The sequence below is a fragment of the Globicephala melas genome, chromosome 8 (assembly GCF_963455315.2).
Source record: "Globicephala melas chromosome 8, mGloMel1.2, whole genome shotgun sequence".
Classification (NCBI taxonomy): Eukaryota; Metazoa; Chordata; class Mammalia; order Artiodactyla; family Delphinidae; genus Globicephala; species Globicephala melas.
This window is the reverse complement of record NC_083321.1, coordinates 52,323,605-52,337,435: the sequence shown is the minus strand read 5'-3', so window position 1 is coordinate 52,337,435 and position 13,831 is coordinate 52,323,605. Positions and strand designations below refer to the sequence as shown.

General features: G+C 53.9%; 1 protein-coding gene across 1 annotated transcript; it reads right to left on the bottom strand.

The window, feature by feature from the left end:
- Positions 1-6,363: 6,363 nt before the first annotated feature.
- TPBGL (trophoblast glycoprotein like) lies at positions 6,364-11,477 on the bottom strand. Its single transcript, XM_030836062.2, has one exon. It carries the CDS (start codon positions 10,653-10,655, stop codon positions 9,483-9,485), a length of 1,173 nt encoding a protein of 390 aa, XP_030691922.2. The 5' UTR covers positions 10,656-11,477; the 3' UTR covers positions 6,364-9,482.
- Positions 11,478-13,831: the final 2,354 nt, after the last annotated feature.

Sequence of the window (13,831 nt, the reverse complement as noted above, 5' to 3'; positions counted from 1 at the left end):
TGGCCGCTGAGCCTGCGCGTCTGGAGCCTGTGCTCCGCAACGGGAGAGGCCACAACAGTGAGAGGCCCGCGTACCAAAAAAAATAATAATAATAAGGATTATAACAGGACCTAGAGTCTATACAACATAACATTCACAGTGTCCAGGATACAATCTAAAATAACTCAACATACAAAAACCAGAAGAAGAGGATGATCAATGAGGATGCATGATCAGTATACAAAAATCAATTATACTTCTGTAGAGTAACATCAAACAACTGGATCTTGAAATTTAAAAGACAATGCCAAATAAAAAGATAATACCACCTACAATAGCACCAAAATGGAAATATACTTAGGTATAAATAGGAAAATATGTGCATAATCTCTATGTACATCTCTAAAGCACAAAATACTGATGAAAGAAATCAAAGAAGACCTAAACAAATTGAGACATGTACTATGTTCATGGATTGGAAGATTCAATGTTGAATATGGATTCAATATGGATTAGAAGATGTCAATTCTCTACAAACTATAGATTCAGTGCAGTCCAAATCAAGATCTCTGCGGGATTTTTTCTTTTCTTTTGTATGTGTAGACAAGCTGATCCTAAACATTATATGGAAAGGTAAAGGAACTAGAATAGCCAAGCAATTTTTAAAAGGAAGAACAACATTGGAGTTGCCTACTAACTGATCTCAAGACTTACTATGAAGTTACAGTAATGAAGACAGTGTGGTAGTGGTGAAAGAATAGACACCTATATCAATGGAATGAACTCCAGAATCCAGAAATAGACCTGTATATATCAACTGATTTTCCAAAAAGGTGCAAAGGCTATCCAATTATTCTTCCCAATAAATAGTGCTGGCGAGGGTGTGGAGGAACTGGAACGCGTACATGGCTGGTGGGCATACCAAATGGTACAGACACTTTGGAAAACAGTTTGGCAGAGTTTCTTATAAGTTTAAAGATACTTACTATAAGACTTAGAAGTTCCACTCCCAAAATAAATGAAAAGTTATGTCCCCACAAAAACCTGTATATGAACGTTAATAATGGATGCATTCGTAACTCAAAAACTGGAAACAACCCAAATGCTCTTCAACTAGAGTGAATGGATAAACTCTTGTACAGCCATACAATGGGATACTACTCAGCAATAAAAATGAACAAACTAGTGGTACAACAACAAGGATGAATCTCAAACGCATCATGCTAAGTGAAAGAAGCTAGACTTAAAAGGATAAATATGTATGCATCTATTTATAGGACATTCTGGAAAAGGCAAAACTATGGGGATGGAAAACAGTCCACTAGTTGCCAGTGGCTGGAGTTGAGGAAGGGTTGGCTACAGAGGGGCAGCAGGAGGTATTTTGGGGGGTGATTGAACTGTTTCATATCTTGATTGTCAAAATAAACTGTATGCCAAAAAAGAGTGGGTTTTTACTCTTTGCAAATATGTATCTCAATAAAAAGCAAAAAAAAAAAGAAAAGAAACTAAACAATCTATAGCTCACAAACCGCAAACTATTTACTGGGCATGTACCATTTGCTGGGGCTTATGCTGGACCTTGAAGACACAAAGATTAATAAGACAATCCCTTCCTTCAAGGGGTTCACGAATTCACAGGAATGTAAGGCATGACGAAAAAGATTTGGACTTGATGTTGAGGGATATTGGAGATGGGGGCTGACACATACTCATGGCGTGCCATGGGAGCACTAAAGAGGGGCGGGTGGGATAGGAAATAAGGCAAGCTTCCTAGAAAGGGAATTGCTTCAACTGAGTTTTGAAGGATGAGAAGCAGTTAAGCAGGTGAGGGGAGGCTATGGGCATTCCAGATAGAAGGGGTGGCCCACGGGAAGCCCTAGGTGGTGAGACAACCTGGGACCTTCAAGGAATTGTAAGGACTTCGGTTTGGCTAGAATGAAGGGAACCAGAAGAGCTAACAGGAGATGGGAGCAGACAATAGCCATGGGGAGGAAGGTTAAAGATAATCTGTCCAAAGAGCTTTTTATCCAGAAGAGGGTGGGACAGGTTTTAAGCAGGGCAGTGAGATGCATCAGCTTCATGCACTTTTAGGATCACTCTGGCTGCATTGCAGAGGATGGACTGGAGGGGAAGGCTGGCGGCAAAGGGATCAAGAAGGAAGCTGGGACAGGGATCCAGCTGAGAGATGTAGAGGTTGGGGCCAGGTGGGGAAGCAGAAGAAGGACCGATTGGAGAGGTATTTAGGGGTAAAATGGTCATAACTGGCCTCCCACTCAATATTTGAATATTCAGTCTCAGAACCTTTGCACTCGCTGTTTCTTCTGCCTGGATTGATCTTTCCTAGGCAGTTTGCAGAGCTCCTTCCTTCCCATTGTTCAGGGTAAGCCACCTTCTCAGAGGAGCCTGCCTGACTACCCCATTCAAAGGACAACCTTTCCCATCACTCTTACAACACTCTGCTTATTTCCCTCATAAGAGGTATCTTACTTGTTTATTTACTTGTTCTTGGTGCAAGCACATGGGCTCTGAGTTCTAACCCCAACTTGACCCCTTTATTAGCAGTGAGCAAATTATTCATCTTTGTCTTAGTTTGTTCATTTGTAAAGTAGGAATAGTAACACCTACTTCATAGAATTGTCATCAGGCTAAAATCGGTTAATATATGTAAAGTGCCTAGAACAACTGCCAGCTTCTTCCTAGCATAGTGCTTGGCGCATAGTAGGCACTTTATAAAATATTTGCTGAATGGATTTGACTAAATGAAAGAAGGAACATTCCCATGTTCACCAGCAGATGGCGCATGTACGAAAAAAAGTTAAAACTGCGGCCACTCTCACAAATTGGCCAATAGATGTCACTATAGCTCCCTGGGTCAAGGAACCAAGACTGAGACAGGCTGTCAGTGGCAGATGTTGCCCAGATAGGACGCTGGACAAGAATCCCAAATGGAGGGCCAGAAAGCTATAATTGTATTAAAAAGTCAAAGTCTAAAAGCTAAAGCTAAATTATGTTTTACATGATTACATGTTCTAAAGCTGCATTTTCTTTCTGTTCTCTCACTTTATTGAATAGTAACAAGGAGCTGACCATGCAGGCATCTTCTATAACTGCAGCCTCAGTTCAACAAGGTGAGAGGTTGTGGGACTTAAAGGGAGTGGGCATCAGACATACAGCAGAGGGAGGCCAGAGCGAGCCCTGCGTGATGCCTCTTCCTCTGCGCTTTGGTCTTCTGTGGGGTGCAGTGCTCAGAAATCTCTGTGCGCCAGGGTCAGGCGCCCAAAAGGGAACTGGGCCCAGCCCCTGCAGGGAGTGTCTGGTCTGGTGCAGACAATGGGCCAGAAAACAAATCAGTCCAAATGAAGGTCTGGGGGGGTCCAGAGACAGGAGGAAGAGGGTGAGGTCAGGAAAGCAGAGGGGACCATTGAGCTGTCCTGCTGCTCTCTGTTGGGGGTAAGGCATCCCAGGCCGAGGGTACTGTGTGAGCAAGGTATGGGGCCTGGAATAGCTAGCTGGGCTCTGTTACTAAACTCTGAGTAGTCTGGTGCGGCTAGAGAGTAGCATTCAGGAAGTTGTTTAGCATGGCTGGAGGACAGGGGCAAGGACAGGGGGTGTATCAGTTATCCAGAGCTGGCAGACTAGCTAGTCTAGCAGTCTGGCACTTTTTCTTTTCCCCTCCAAGTCTTGTCAAAAGTCATTGTAGCCCAGGGCCCAACAGCCTGGTAAGTCCTAGTTTATTCTTGTCCCAGTGTAATTATTATTATTATTTTTTTTTTTTTGCGGTATTCGGGCCTCTCACTGTTGTGGCCTCTCCCGTTGCGGAGCACAGGCTCCGGACGCGCAGGCTCAGCGGCCATGGCTCACGGGCCCAGCCGCTCCGCGGCATGTGGGATCTTCCCAGACCGGGGCACGAACCCATGTCCCCTGCATCGGCAGGCGGACTCTCAACCACTGCGCCACCAGGGAAGCCCCCCCAGTGTAATTATTAATAGAGGTCCCTTTCACTCTCCAAAGTTTCCTAGTTTGGATGGTCACCTTAGTTTGGGGCCCCCATGCCTCCATTATCACAGTGACCCCATATTTACTGAGCACAGGAGCCGGGTATGGTCCATCTCAGCAGGTGCTCGGCAGAGAGGAGAGGCTCAGGAAGGATGAGTTTCATGCAGGGGGACCTCAGAGCCTGCGGGTCCAGAACAAGCCCCTTTCTCCTCTCGGAGAGGGTAGAGATGCCCCTTCCCTTGAGAAGGAGCCCCCATCAGAGTGTCTGCCTGCAAGAGGCTGGGGCAGGTTTCTGAGGCCTCCTGGAAGCTGCTGATGGAGGCTGAAGAGAGCTCTCCACCCTTTCCTTGCTGGCTTTTTGCTCATCTCCAGGGCACCACAGGCCTGGCCGCAGGAGGCAATGACCACAGGGGTGGAGATACAGAGTTTGGAGATGGGGCAGCACTGCCAGATACTCAGACCCAGAGCAGGGCAGGGATGGCCCCAGGGGGCACCCTGAGCTCTGGATCTGCTCTGCTCCTGACACCCTGTGTGACCTGGATGGGCTCCTGCACTCGCTGGGCCGCAACTTCCCCACTAGTACACTGAAGGGTTAGTTGAGGGGGTCTCCATGGGACTGGCCATCCCCGGGCAAATCGCTGTGAGGCAGGGCTGAGGGAAGAGGGTGGAGGTGGAGAGGGAGGGGTAGGGGGCAAAGACGGGGACTCTGAAGGCAGCCAAGTTCATTACCACAGGAATATTAACTGCCTCTGTAACTTCTCCCAGTCCGGGAAAGGCCATGCCGGTAAATTAGGGCCATGAGTCTGCCAGGCAGAGACTTAATGAAGAAGGAGATGGACTTCAGTGAGAGCAGGGAGTGCCTCTGGAGGTCACAAGTCCAGCCCTGGCCTGACAGAAGGAACCTGGAGCCAGGGAGGGGCAGGGGGTGTCCACAGTCGGGGTCGGACTGAACCAGAAAGGCACGAGCCGGCCCTGCTGTGTTCACTGCTGAATCCCCAGCACACAGCACACAGTAGGGCCTAACCAATGCTTCTGACTGACTGGGGTCCAGGCGACGTGGCTAGTCATGCTGAGCTCAGACTGAAACCCAGTCCTCTGGACTCCAGCTGGGCCCTCATTTATTCCCACCCCAGACCTGAGGGGCCTGGGTAGGAAAGGGGTCGCAGAAGTAAAAGGCTTCTCAAGGAGATGGTGATCGTGGCTCCCCTTTGTGTTTGAGAGGAAATTTCAGTTTTTACAGGGTCACAGAAGCCCAGGAAGTCTGACGTGTTTCTTGGTGCAGAGCTGCCTTGATGTGTTTCACACTTCTGACAGTCACACACGTTTTCTCTCTCCTCTACCTGCTCTCTAGCCCACCTGCTCTTTAAGGGCACATCCTGGATGGAGCTTCCCCCCTGGCACTTGGCCCCTGCAGTCACCTGCCCACCTCAAACTTCCAGCAGCATTCACAGCATCTGATTAGAGGGGGAGGTTAACCATTCGGTGAGTCCCTGGCACTGCTGAAAGAGGGTCTGCAGTGAGTGGGTGACGTCAGGGTGTCAAGGGAGGGCCAGCCAGACCCCTCCATCTCACCTTTTCCTGCAAGACCTCTTTGTGGCCCCTTCCCTTACCCCCCTGCCCCTCTGGCTTCCCATGGGCACGGCTTAGCTGACTCCTCTCTCTGTCTCCTGTGCCCAGCATAAGGCCTGGCACAAAAAGGATGGGCAGAAGGAAGGAACAAGTAAGAGCACCACGCAGTTCTCCTGGCCCACATAGCACACCTCCCCACTTCCCTGACTTCTCTGAGGGCGGAAGTCCCTCTAGTTCCTCCCAGTGGAGAATGAAGGGAACGCAGAACCATCTTACCCACACACATCATCCTAGCTGCCCCCAGCCATTAATGGTCTTCTTGAATTATCAGACTAACAGATCTTCCTGCACCTAGGCCTTTGTACAAGCTGATACTTCTGATCTTTCTCTGTTCTGCAACTCCTACTCATCCCTCAAAACACTGTTCAAATGTGACTTTAAGAAATTTCCCTAGGCTGGGTACAGGGGCCCTTACTCTGAGTTCTCATGGTTTCCTGGGACTTCTTTTCTCTAGAACTTGATTGAATAGAATTTCTCCTCTGGGTCATTAGCTTTTCTAGGACTGACAAAGTTGTATTTAGTAGAGACTAAGAAAATGGCTGGATTTGCAGAGGAGGCTGGGGCCCTGGGGCCCTGCTGATAGTTCCATAAAGCCAAAGGCCACTGACAGGCTACAAGAAGGGAAGCTGCTCAGAGACAACATTTAATGGGAGTCAGTGAATGGCACTAAGGTTAAATGTCAATTGGCATACATTAGGTACTCAATTAGTTTATTTTTGACAACTATTGGTTTGATATTTAGCTTAGCATCAGCTCTCGTCTAAAACCCTCAAAGATTTTTGCTGACAGCGTACCACAGCTAGCAGCATGTTTTATTTGCCAGGACTTAATGTAGTCTTAGGCTACATTACATTACGTCTTTGGAATTGGGTGGCGGGGGCAGGGGGTGGGGTGGGGTGGTGGGCAGGGTGACCTGTTAGAGACACAGTTCTCTAACCTGTGTTAGAGAGAACATCACCATTTCCCCCTACGGGACTGGCAAAGCACCCTTTGAAGGTCACTGATGGATGGGAATGCTTCAAGAGAATTTAACCCCTTCTCACGAGGAATGACCGGGAGAAGGGGTAGGGAATTTGCTGGGAGAAGATGAGGAGGCTCGTGCCCTGCCAACCACTCTGTGAAGAGCTGTCCTGGGGTGAGGTGTGCTCCTGGCCTCAGCGCAGAGTTGGGACTGTCAGGGAGTCCCAGGCAGATTTCTCCGGCACCGCACCGAAGGGATGCTCCCAGGAGGGGAGGGAGTAAGCTCGTCGAGAGAGGGTGCTCCTCACTTATACAGTTTATGAGCCTTCCCACGTTACCTCTGAGGTCCCTTTCAATGTTTAGAAGACACAAATTCTAGAATTAGGGCTTCCCCGGTGGCGTAGTGGTTGAGAGTCCGCCTGCCGATGCAGGGGACACGGGTTCGTGCCCTGGTCCGGGAAGATCCCACATGCCGCGGAGCGGCTGGGCCCGTGAGCCATGGCTGCTGAGCCTGCATGTCCGGAGCCTGTGCTCCACAACGGGAGGGGCTACAACAGTGAGAGGCCCACGTACCAAAAAAAAAAAAAAAAAATTCTAGAATTACACAACCGTAAGATTCTAAAATGCCAGAATTCTAGGCTTCTGCCATGTGGTTCTAGGGCTCTGAGACCCTGAATGTAAAATAATCCAGCCTGGGGACCTTGAGGTAGGAGACAGCCTCTTATCCTGGCCCTACTGGCCCAGAACCCACCCGTCTCCTTGTTCCACATATCTCAAGGGGCTATTTTATCCACGTCCCCCACTGCTAGGCCACCTCTCTTCTCAGCCTCTCACATATCCAAGGTGCAGGTCTTAACCCTCTAGCCAGGAGAGCGTGGCGTGACACAGGACATAAGGGAGTACCAGGTAGTTCAACAGAGGGGACGATGTCAAAGCAGCAAATAATGATTCCTCCTCTTTTCTGTCTGAATTAACTACCTCTGATTGTCTGCAGCTGGATTTGTTCCCTGATAGCCTCATCTGATGCTAGTGTCTGTCAGTCCAACTACATTTCCCCCGTGACCCTCCACCCCACCGCAGTGATGAGGAACCGAAGGGTAAGAGGATGTAGAGAAAGTGCAGGACCCTACCCTGGCTGCGGATAACACTGTCTCAGCATAAAAAGCGAACTGGTTTGGAGCAATGCCATGCCAGTGGGAAGTCCCTCCATGTGTCTAGCCTCAAGCTTACTAGGTACAGTCAGAGCCCTTTTCTTCTCCCACAGTCCGGGAGAAGACATCAAGAGTCCCTGCTTCACCTCAGTAAGGTCTAAACTGCTCTAAGTGTCCCCTCCCACCCCCTTTAATGACCCAAGGTCAGCAGGAATGACATGGCACCGTTTACAAGAGCAGAGTATCTGAGATTATTGCAGACTTTATAGAAAACTGCCCAAGGGAGATCCAGATTTCCAGGGTGGGGTGGGAAGGCAGGCCTCAGGCAATATGTTGAAGGAAGGTGACTTCCTGCGTGCAGAGGCAGCACAGGCCAGCCATTCTGCCTGACCCAGGGGCTGGGAGTCAGGGAGAGGCGGCCCCTCCCACTCACCAGTTGTGCTTTGGGACCATGAAGAAGGCAGGGCGCTGAGGCTCTGACCCTGGACCGGAGGGCTTTTCCCTTCCTCTTCCAGAAGGCATACGGGGGGACAGCGGTGGGGAGGTGGCAGAGAGGACTCTCCAAGGGAGAAGAGTCACATGGGTGGGAAAGAGAATGTGGCCAGCAGCTCCCAGCCCTTCAGAGCCCCTCCCCCACCCCTCTCTGTGGCACAATGGTCGGGTGACCCTGGTTGTGAGGCCAGACCATCTACTTTGCACCCCCAGGACTCTCTGCTCCAGGATCTCCCATGGGGATCTGCTAGTATGGCTGCGGGGTGCTTCACATCTGCGCCTGTTTTGCAGGGCTAGAGAGCTCATCCTTAAGAGGAAAGGGGGCTGGGCATATCCCAGGGATGGATTCCTCACTGGACCCTGAGCCAGTGAGTGGCTGTGTGGGTACTGAGTGGAAGCGACGGATGTAGGAGGAATTGAGAGCCTAAGACTTGGGCAGGGGGAAGAAACTCAGATCGGGGTGAAGAGCTGAGAGTTTGAGATTGGGGACAAGGACTGAGTATTAGGGTATCAGAGCCAAAAGTGGGAAAGGCTGAGGATCAGCTCCACGCTAAGGCTATAAAGGGGTGTGCCTGTCCCTCGGATGGGAGAGATAGAGAAGAGCTGAACCCCAAGCCTGGGCCAAGGAAGGGAGGGGCCTGAGCAAGAGCTGGGGTGGTGGGTGGTATGAAATACATCCTCAGATTGGGGGAGGGTGCCCAACCTTCAGACTCCCAGGATGTAGGTTCTATGCAGGATGGAGAGTTAAGAGCTCCCAAACGAGAAGAAAGGCTCAAAGTCCACAGAAATCTTCTGGTGGGGTTGCTGTGCTTCTGAGACCAGAATGGGATGTGAGGGTCCCTGAGCCCTCGAAGGGAGCTGAGGGCTGCAAGCTGGAGTGTAGTCTAGGGGGATGTTTCCTGCTGAGAGGTCTGGGTTCAAAGCACAGGGTAGTGGAAGCAGTCCCAGGGCCTTCGGATTGAAGGACAGGGTCTCTGGGTGAGTGCTGAAAGGGGGAGGGGGCTTCTGGTGGTTCAGGAGGGCTGTCAGAGCTTGGGATGGGTGGATGGGGTTTCTGGAATCAGAAGAGAGTGTCTCTGGATCTTTGATGGTGACAGCTCTCAGAGGCTGGGGAGGGGGGTAGAGCTTGGGGCCTCCAGGTGGGGGAGATGCCATAATCCAAAGGTCTCAGATCGGTCAGGCGTAGGTCTCAAAGCCCCAAGTTCGCGGGTGTCTCATACCCACGGCCTCGGGACAGGTCATCAGGGGTAGCCCCCAAGTCCCAACAAGCGAAGCTCAGAGGACCGAACCGGGGGAAGTGGCCCCAGAACCGGCGGGGGCGGCCGAGGCGGGCGCGCGGCGCGGGTCTGCGTCCTGCTCGTAGCGGTAGTGGTAGCCCTCCATCTGGTCCCGGCACGCCTCGCGCAAGTTGCGCATCCAGCGCTGGATGCCACGGCGGTTTAGGTAGAGCACCATTAGGAAGATGAGGCCGATGAGCGCCAGAACCAGCCCGAAGAAGACGTAGGAGGCTTCCAGCTCCGGGCCGGCAAGTTCCACTTCTCCCCCGCGGCCGTCGGCGTCGCCTTCGGCGCAGCGCAGCCCCGCCTCGTCCAGGTCCAGGAAAGGCCGGTCGTACAGCGCCCGCGGGGAGGCGCAGCGCAGGCGCCGCGCGTCGGGTACGCGCTCCGTGGCGTTGCGCATCCAGGCCAGCAGGGAGCGCGCAGCGCAGCCGCAACGCAGGGGGTTGTCGGCGAGCAGCAGGCGCGGCGCGGGGAGGCCGCCATCGCGCTCTAGCGCGCGCAGCTCGTCGGGGCCCAGGCCGGCAAGCGCGTTGAGGCGCGCGTCCAGCTGCTCCAGGCGCGGCCGGCGCAGCGCGGCGGACGGCAGGTGGCTAAGCGCGTTGCCCGACAGGCCCAGGAGGCGCAGCTCGTCGAGCGGGGCGAGCGCGGCGTCCAGCGCGGCCAGCAGCGCGGGGCCGCCCCGCACCAGCGCGTGGTTGAGCTGCAGGGAGCGCAGCGCGGGCAGCCCGCGGAAGGCGTCGCCGCCCAGAGCGCGCAGCGGGTTGTGGCTCAGGTCGAGCGCCGCCAGGCTGGGCAGCCCGTCGAAGGCGCCGTCCTCCACCATCTCGATGTTGTTGTGCGTGAGGCGCAGAGCGGTCAGGAGCGGCAGGCGCACGCCACCCGCCGCCTCCGCCTCCTCCCCGTCCGCGTCCCCGCCGGCGAAGGCGGCCGCGCGCAGCACAGTCAGGTTGGCGCCCACGATGGTGAGATTGCGCGCGTCGGGTGGCACGTCCCGCGGGGGCTGCCGGAGCTCGGCGCCCGACGCGCAGCGCAACATCAGCTTAGGGCCGCCGAAGCAGTAGCACTGGAAGGGACAGGGTGCGGCGGGTCGGCTCAGCGCCGCCGCCAGGAGCAGCAGCCCCGGCAGCAGCGGGCCCCTGTGCTCCGGCTGTCCCGCGCGCGGGGCCATCACGGCTGCCCCCGCATCCAGCGCCCGGGCCGCCGCGCTCACCAGTGAGTTCGGAGCCCCGTGGGGCGGGGAGGGGGGCGGGTGGGGCAAGTCTTCGATCGGGAGCGCCCGGCGGTTGTGGTCTGTTCTTCCGCTGGCTCTATAGTCCGAGGAGCCTTCACCTTCCTGGCTGGGGCGAGAGGGGTCAGGCGGGGAGCGGAGCCCCCCGCCCCCGGTGCCCTCTTCGCCCTGCGCACCGGCCTCCGACTTCTGCGGCCGTTCTGGGCTCGGAGCCGAGTGGGCAGGGTTTGCCTCCCCCCCTCCCCGCCTCCCGGCCTCCTCCTCCGCCCCCGGCGGTGTCTCCGCGCCCTCCTTGCGGAGAGGCGGGGTGGGAGGCTCCCGAGAACCAGGGCTTTCGGCTGCTGCTCTTTCTCTTCCCCCCTCTGGGCTCCCGGACTGCTGAGAAGTTTGGCTTTCCGAGGTTCTGACTTATTTCCCCCTCATCTCCTCCCTAGCCCCCGCGCTTAGGCTGGTACCTTCCCCCTCCCTCTCTGGGATGTGTGGGGTGGGGTGGGGCCGGGCTAGGGAGAGCAGGCAGGTGGGTCAGCATCACCGGCCGGCCGAGAATTTGGGGGAAGGACTTTAGGGCTCCTCCTACCAGCGCAGGCAGGGATGAGGGGTGGGCTGGGAAAGTTCCTCATTTTTCAGCCTCTACCTTATCCTTGAGATCAAGGAGAGGGCTGTGCTAGGAGTGAGGGAAATCCCCAGCCTCAGCCCCCTCCTCTGCCACCCCAGTTACATCAGGCCTGGCTCGGTCAACAACCCTGCGAGTCCCGGGAGACCAACGTCTTCTCCACCCCACCCCATCCACCCCGAGGAAGTCAGCGACATCCCCTCCTCCTTCCACCCCTCCTCCCCCCAAGTCACTGGCTGCTCTGCCGGGAGTTCTTCCATCTGATTTCCTTCACCAGGCTGGACTCTTCCCCCAAGCACTCTCCTAGGCCCGGGGACCCAGTGGGTGTGGTGATTCAGCTCTTTGCTGTCCCCTCCCTGCCCCAGCACCTTGGTACCCCCGCTAGGCTGTTCTGGGTCTCAGGACCTTAGGGTTGTTGGATACCATCAGCTGCCCCTCCTCCCCTCCAGGGTACCTCACCTGTAAATGTTGACTGGGTTAGGAGGGTTTCTGAGACCGGGAGCAGATTTTGCAGCAGGGAGTGGGGGTCTCAGAAGGGGCCAGGGCTGAGCTGTTTATAGGTTTGTTTTGTTCTGGATTTTTTTTTTTTTTTTTTTTTCCAGAACTGGGAAGCTCCAGACCTGATTTAAAGGGACAGACTCCTGAGAAGGGAGCACTCCTTGCCTTGGCATGAATTATTCAGCCTGGAGAGGCTGACACTTGATCCGAAAGCCCTTCTGGTATCAGCAGAGCTGGTTGGGATAGAGGCTTCCCCCAACCTAAGAGTCATTCTCTTTCACCTGAATTAGGGATTGTTGGGTTGACTCCTTCCCTGAGGTTATATTTAACTGATCAACCAACAGATCAACACCACTTAAGGAGAAGAGGTAGGAAAAGATGTAGACCCTGCAGTGGCCTGGGTCTCAGACAAGGGCCATTGTTAAGGCCCAGGGCTGTGGATGCTGGGGGTGGAGGGGTGGCCTCCCCTTCCCCTTCCCCTTCCCCTTTCTCTCCCCTGTCCCCATTGTCACTCCCAAGTATTGGCAGATGAGAATAGTAACTTGCACAGGCATGTTGGCCATGTCTGTACAGATGTACGTGTGCAATTGTACATGCATGTGTACACATAGAAGCAAGCTTAGCACATAAACAGACCTAGGTGTGTTCACGCGTAAGCACACACACACACTCATGCTCACTTGGGTGTGCATACACATGCATAGGAAGGCTTGCATAAGCTTGTGCACAGTTCCAGGCAGCCTCAGATGTGCCTCTTGCAAGTACACGCAGGCCCATTCGTACGCGTGCACGTAGAAACATAGATTTGAGCGCACCCTGGCATGTGTCCGTAGATTCATAAGCACACACATATTTGAACCTTCCTACCTCTGGGGCCATGCAAGTGCCTGGGTGTGTTCTCAGAGGGGCAAGCTTACAGACTCATGCGTGCAAGCACATGTACCCAGAGGTCGGCCAACACACCCCGAGCCCACGCCTGCCCTCGGTCTGTGGAATTAACAGGGTGTGGTGTCTCTTCTCATATGGGCACAAGAGCTCAAACAGATGCCACTGAGGCTGAGCCCTCAGCTCTTGCACTCGCCCCAGTCCAGGTCCACGTCAGCTCCAAGCCCCAGCCATGACATCTCCCCCAGTGGGAGACACTGGCTCTTCTTCACTATTGTGTTTCCGGTACAGGGACTAGCACAGGAGACTGTGCAGTAAATGTTCGTAAATGAATGAATGAATGAAAAGGTCTTTGCTTTTCTGTCCTGCTGCATAGAGCCCCTTCTGCCTCCAGCCACTAAGAAATCACAGACCAACTGCCAAGGCCAGATCTCCCTCCCCAGGTCCCATGGCGGCTGGTTTCTGATGGGCTGATGCCTGCTGAGTAGCAGGCAGCTTTGGTGGTAGGTGGTTGGGGTGTGTGTGCAGGTGCTAGACACCTCAGTTGGGGAAAGGAGGACCAGAGGGAACCTAGGACCATCAGGTGGCAGAGAACAAGGCAATGACTGTGTTTTATAAATGGGGAGGTGAGGCCAGAGGGCCAGGGACTTGCCACAAAGCCTGTGGTCCTCAGGGCTTTGCCTAGAAACCTGGCCCCAGGGTCCTTGCCCAGGGCTTTGTCGAAGGTAGTAGCTGCAACTGAGAGGGGCCAGCACCACAGGGAAATTTCATCCTGACCCCAGGAACCTGAGGCCAAGAACAGATGCCAGGGTGGGTCTGGGGTCACCTTGGACCTCTCTCCACCTCTGGGCTGTCAGCTTCTACTTCTGCAAAGTAGGTGGGCTTTTGAATTCCTGTCATTCCTGGTCCTTTCAGAGCTATTGTGATAACGTGAAGGGAAAAGCTTTTGAAACAAGAAAAGCCATATCGTTAGGGTCTGGCCACCTAGCATCCTTGTGACTCTAGATGAGGCATTGCCCTTTTCTGGGACTAATTAGTTCCCATGTCATTTTGCTCTGTTCCATGTTCCTTCATCTCCCAATACCTCAAATTCTTGGTAGATAGTAAAAGGAGTGAGTCT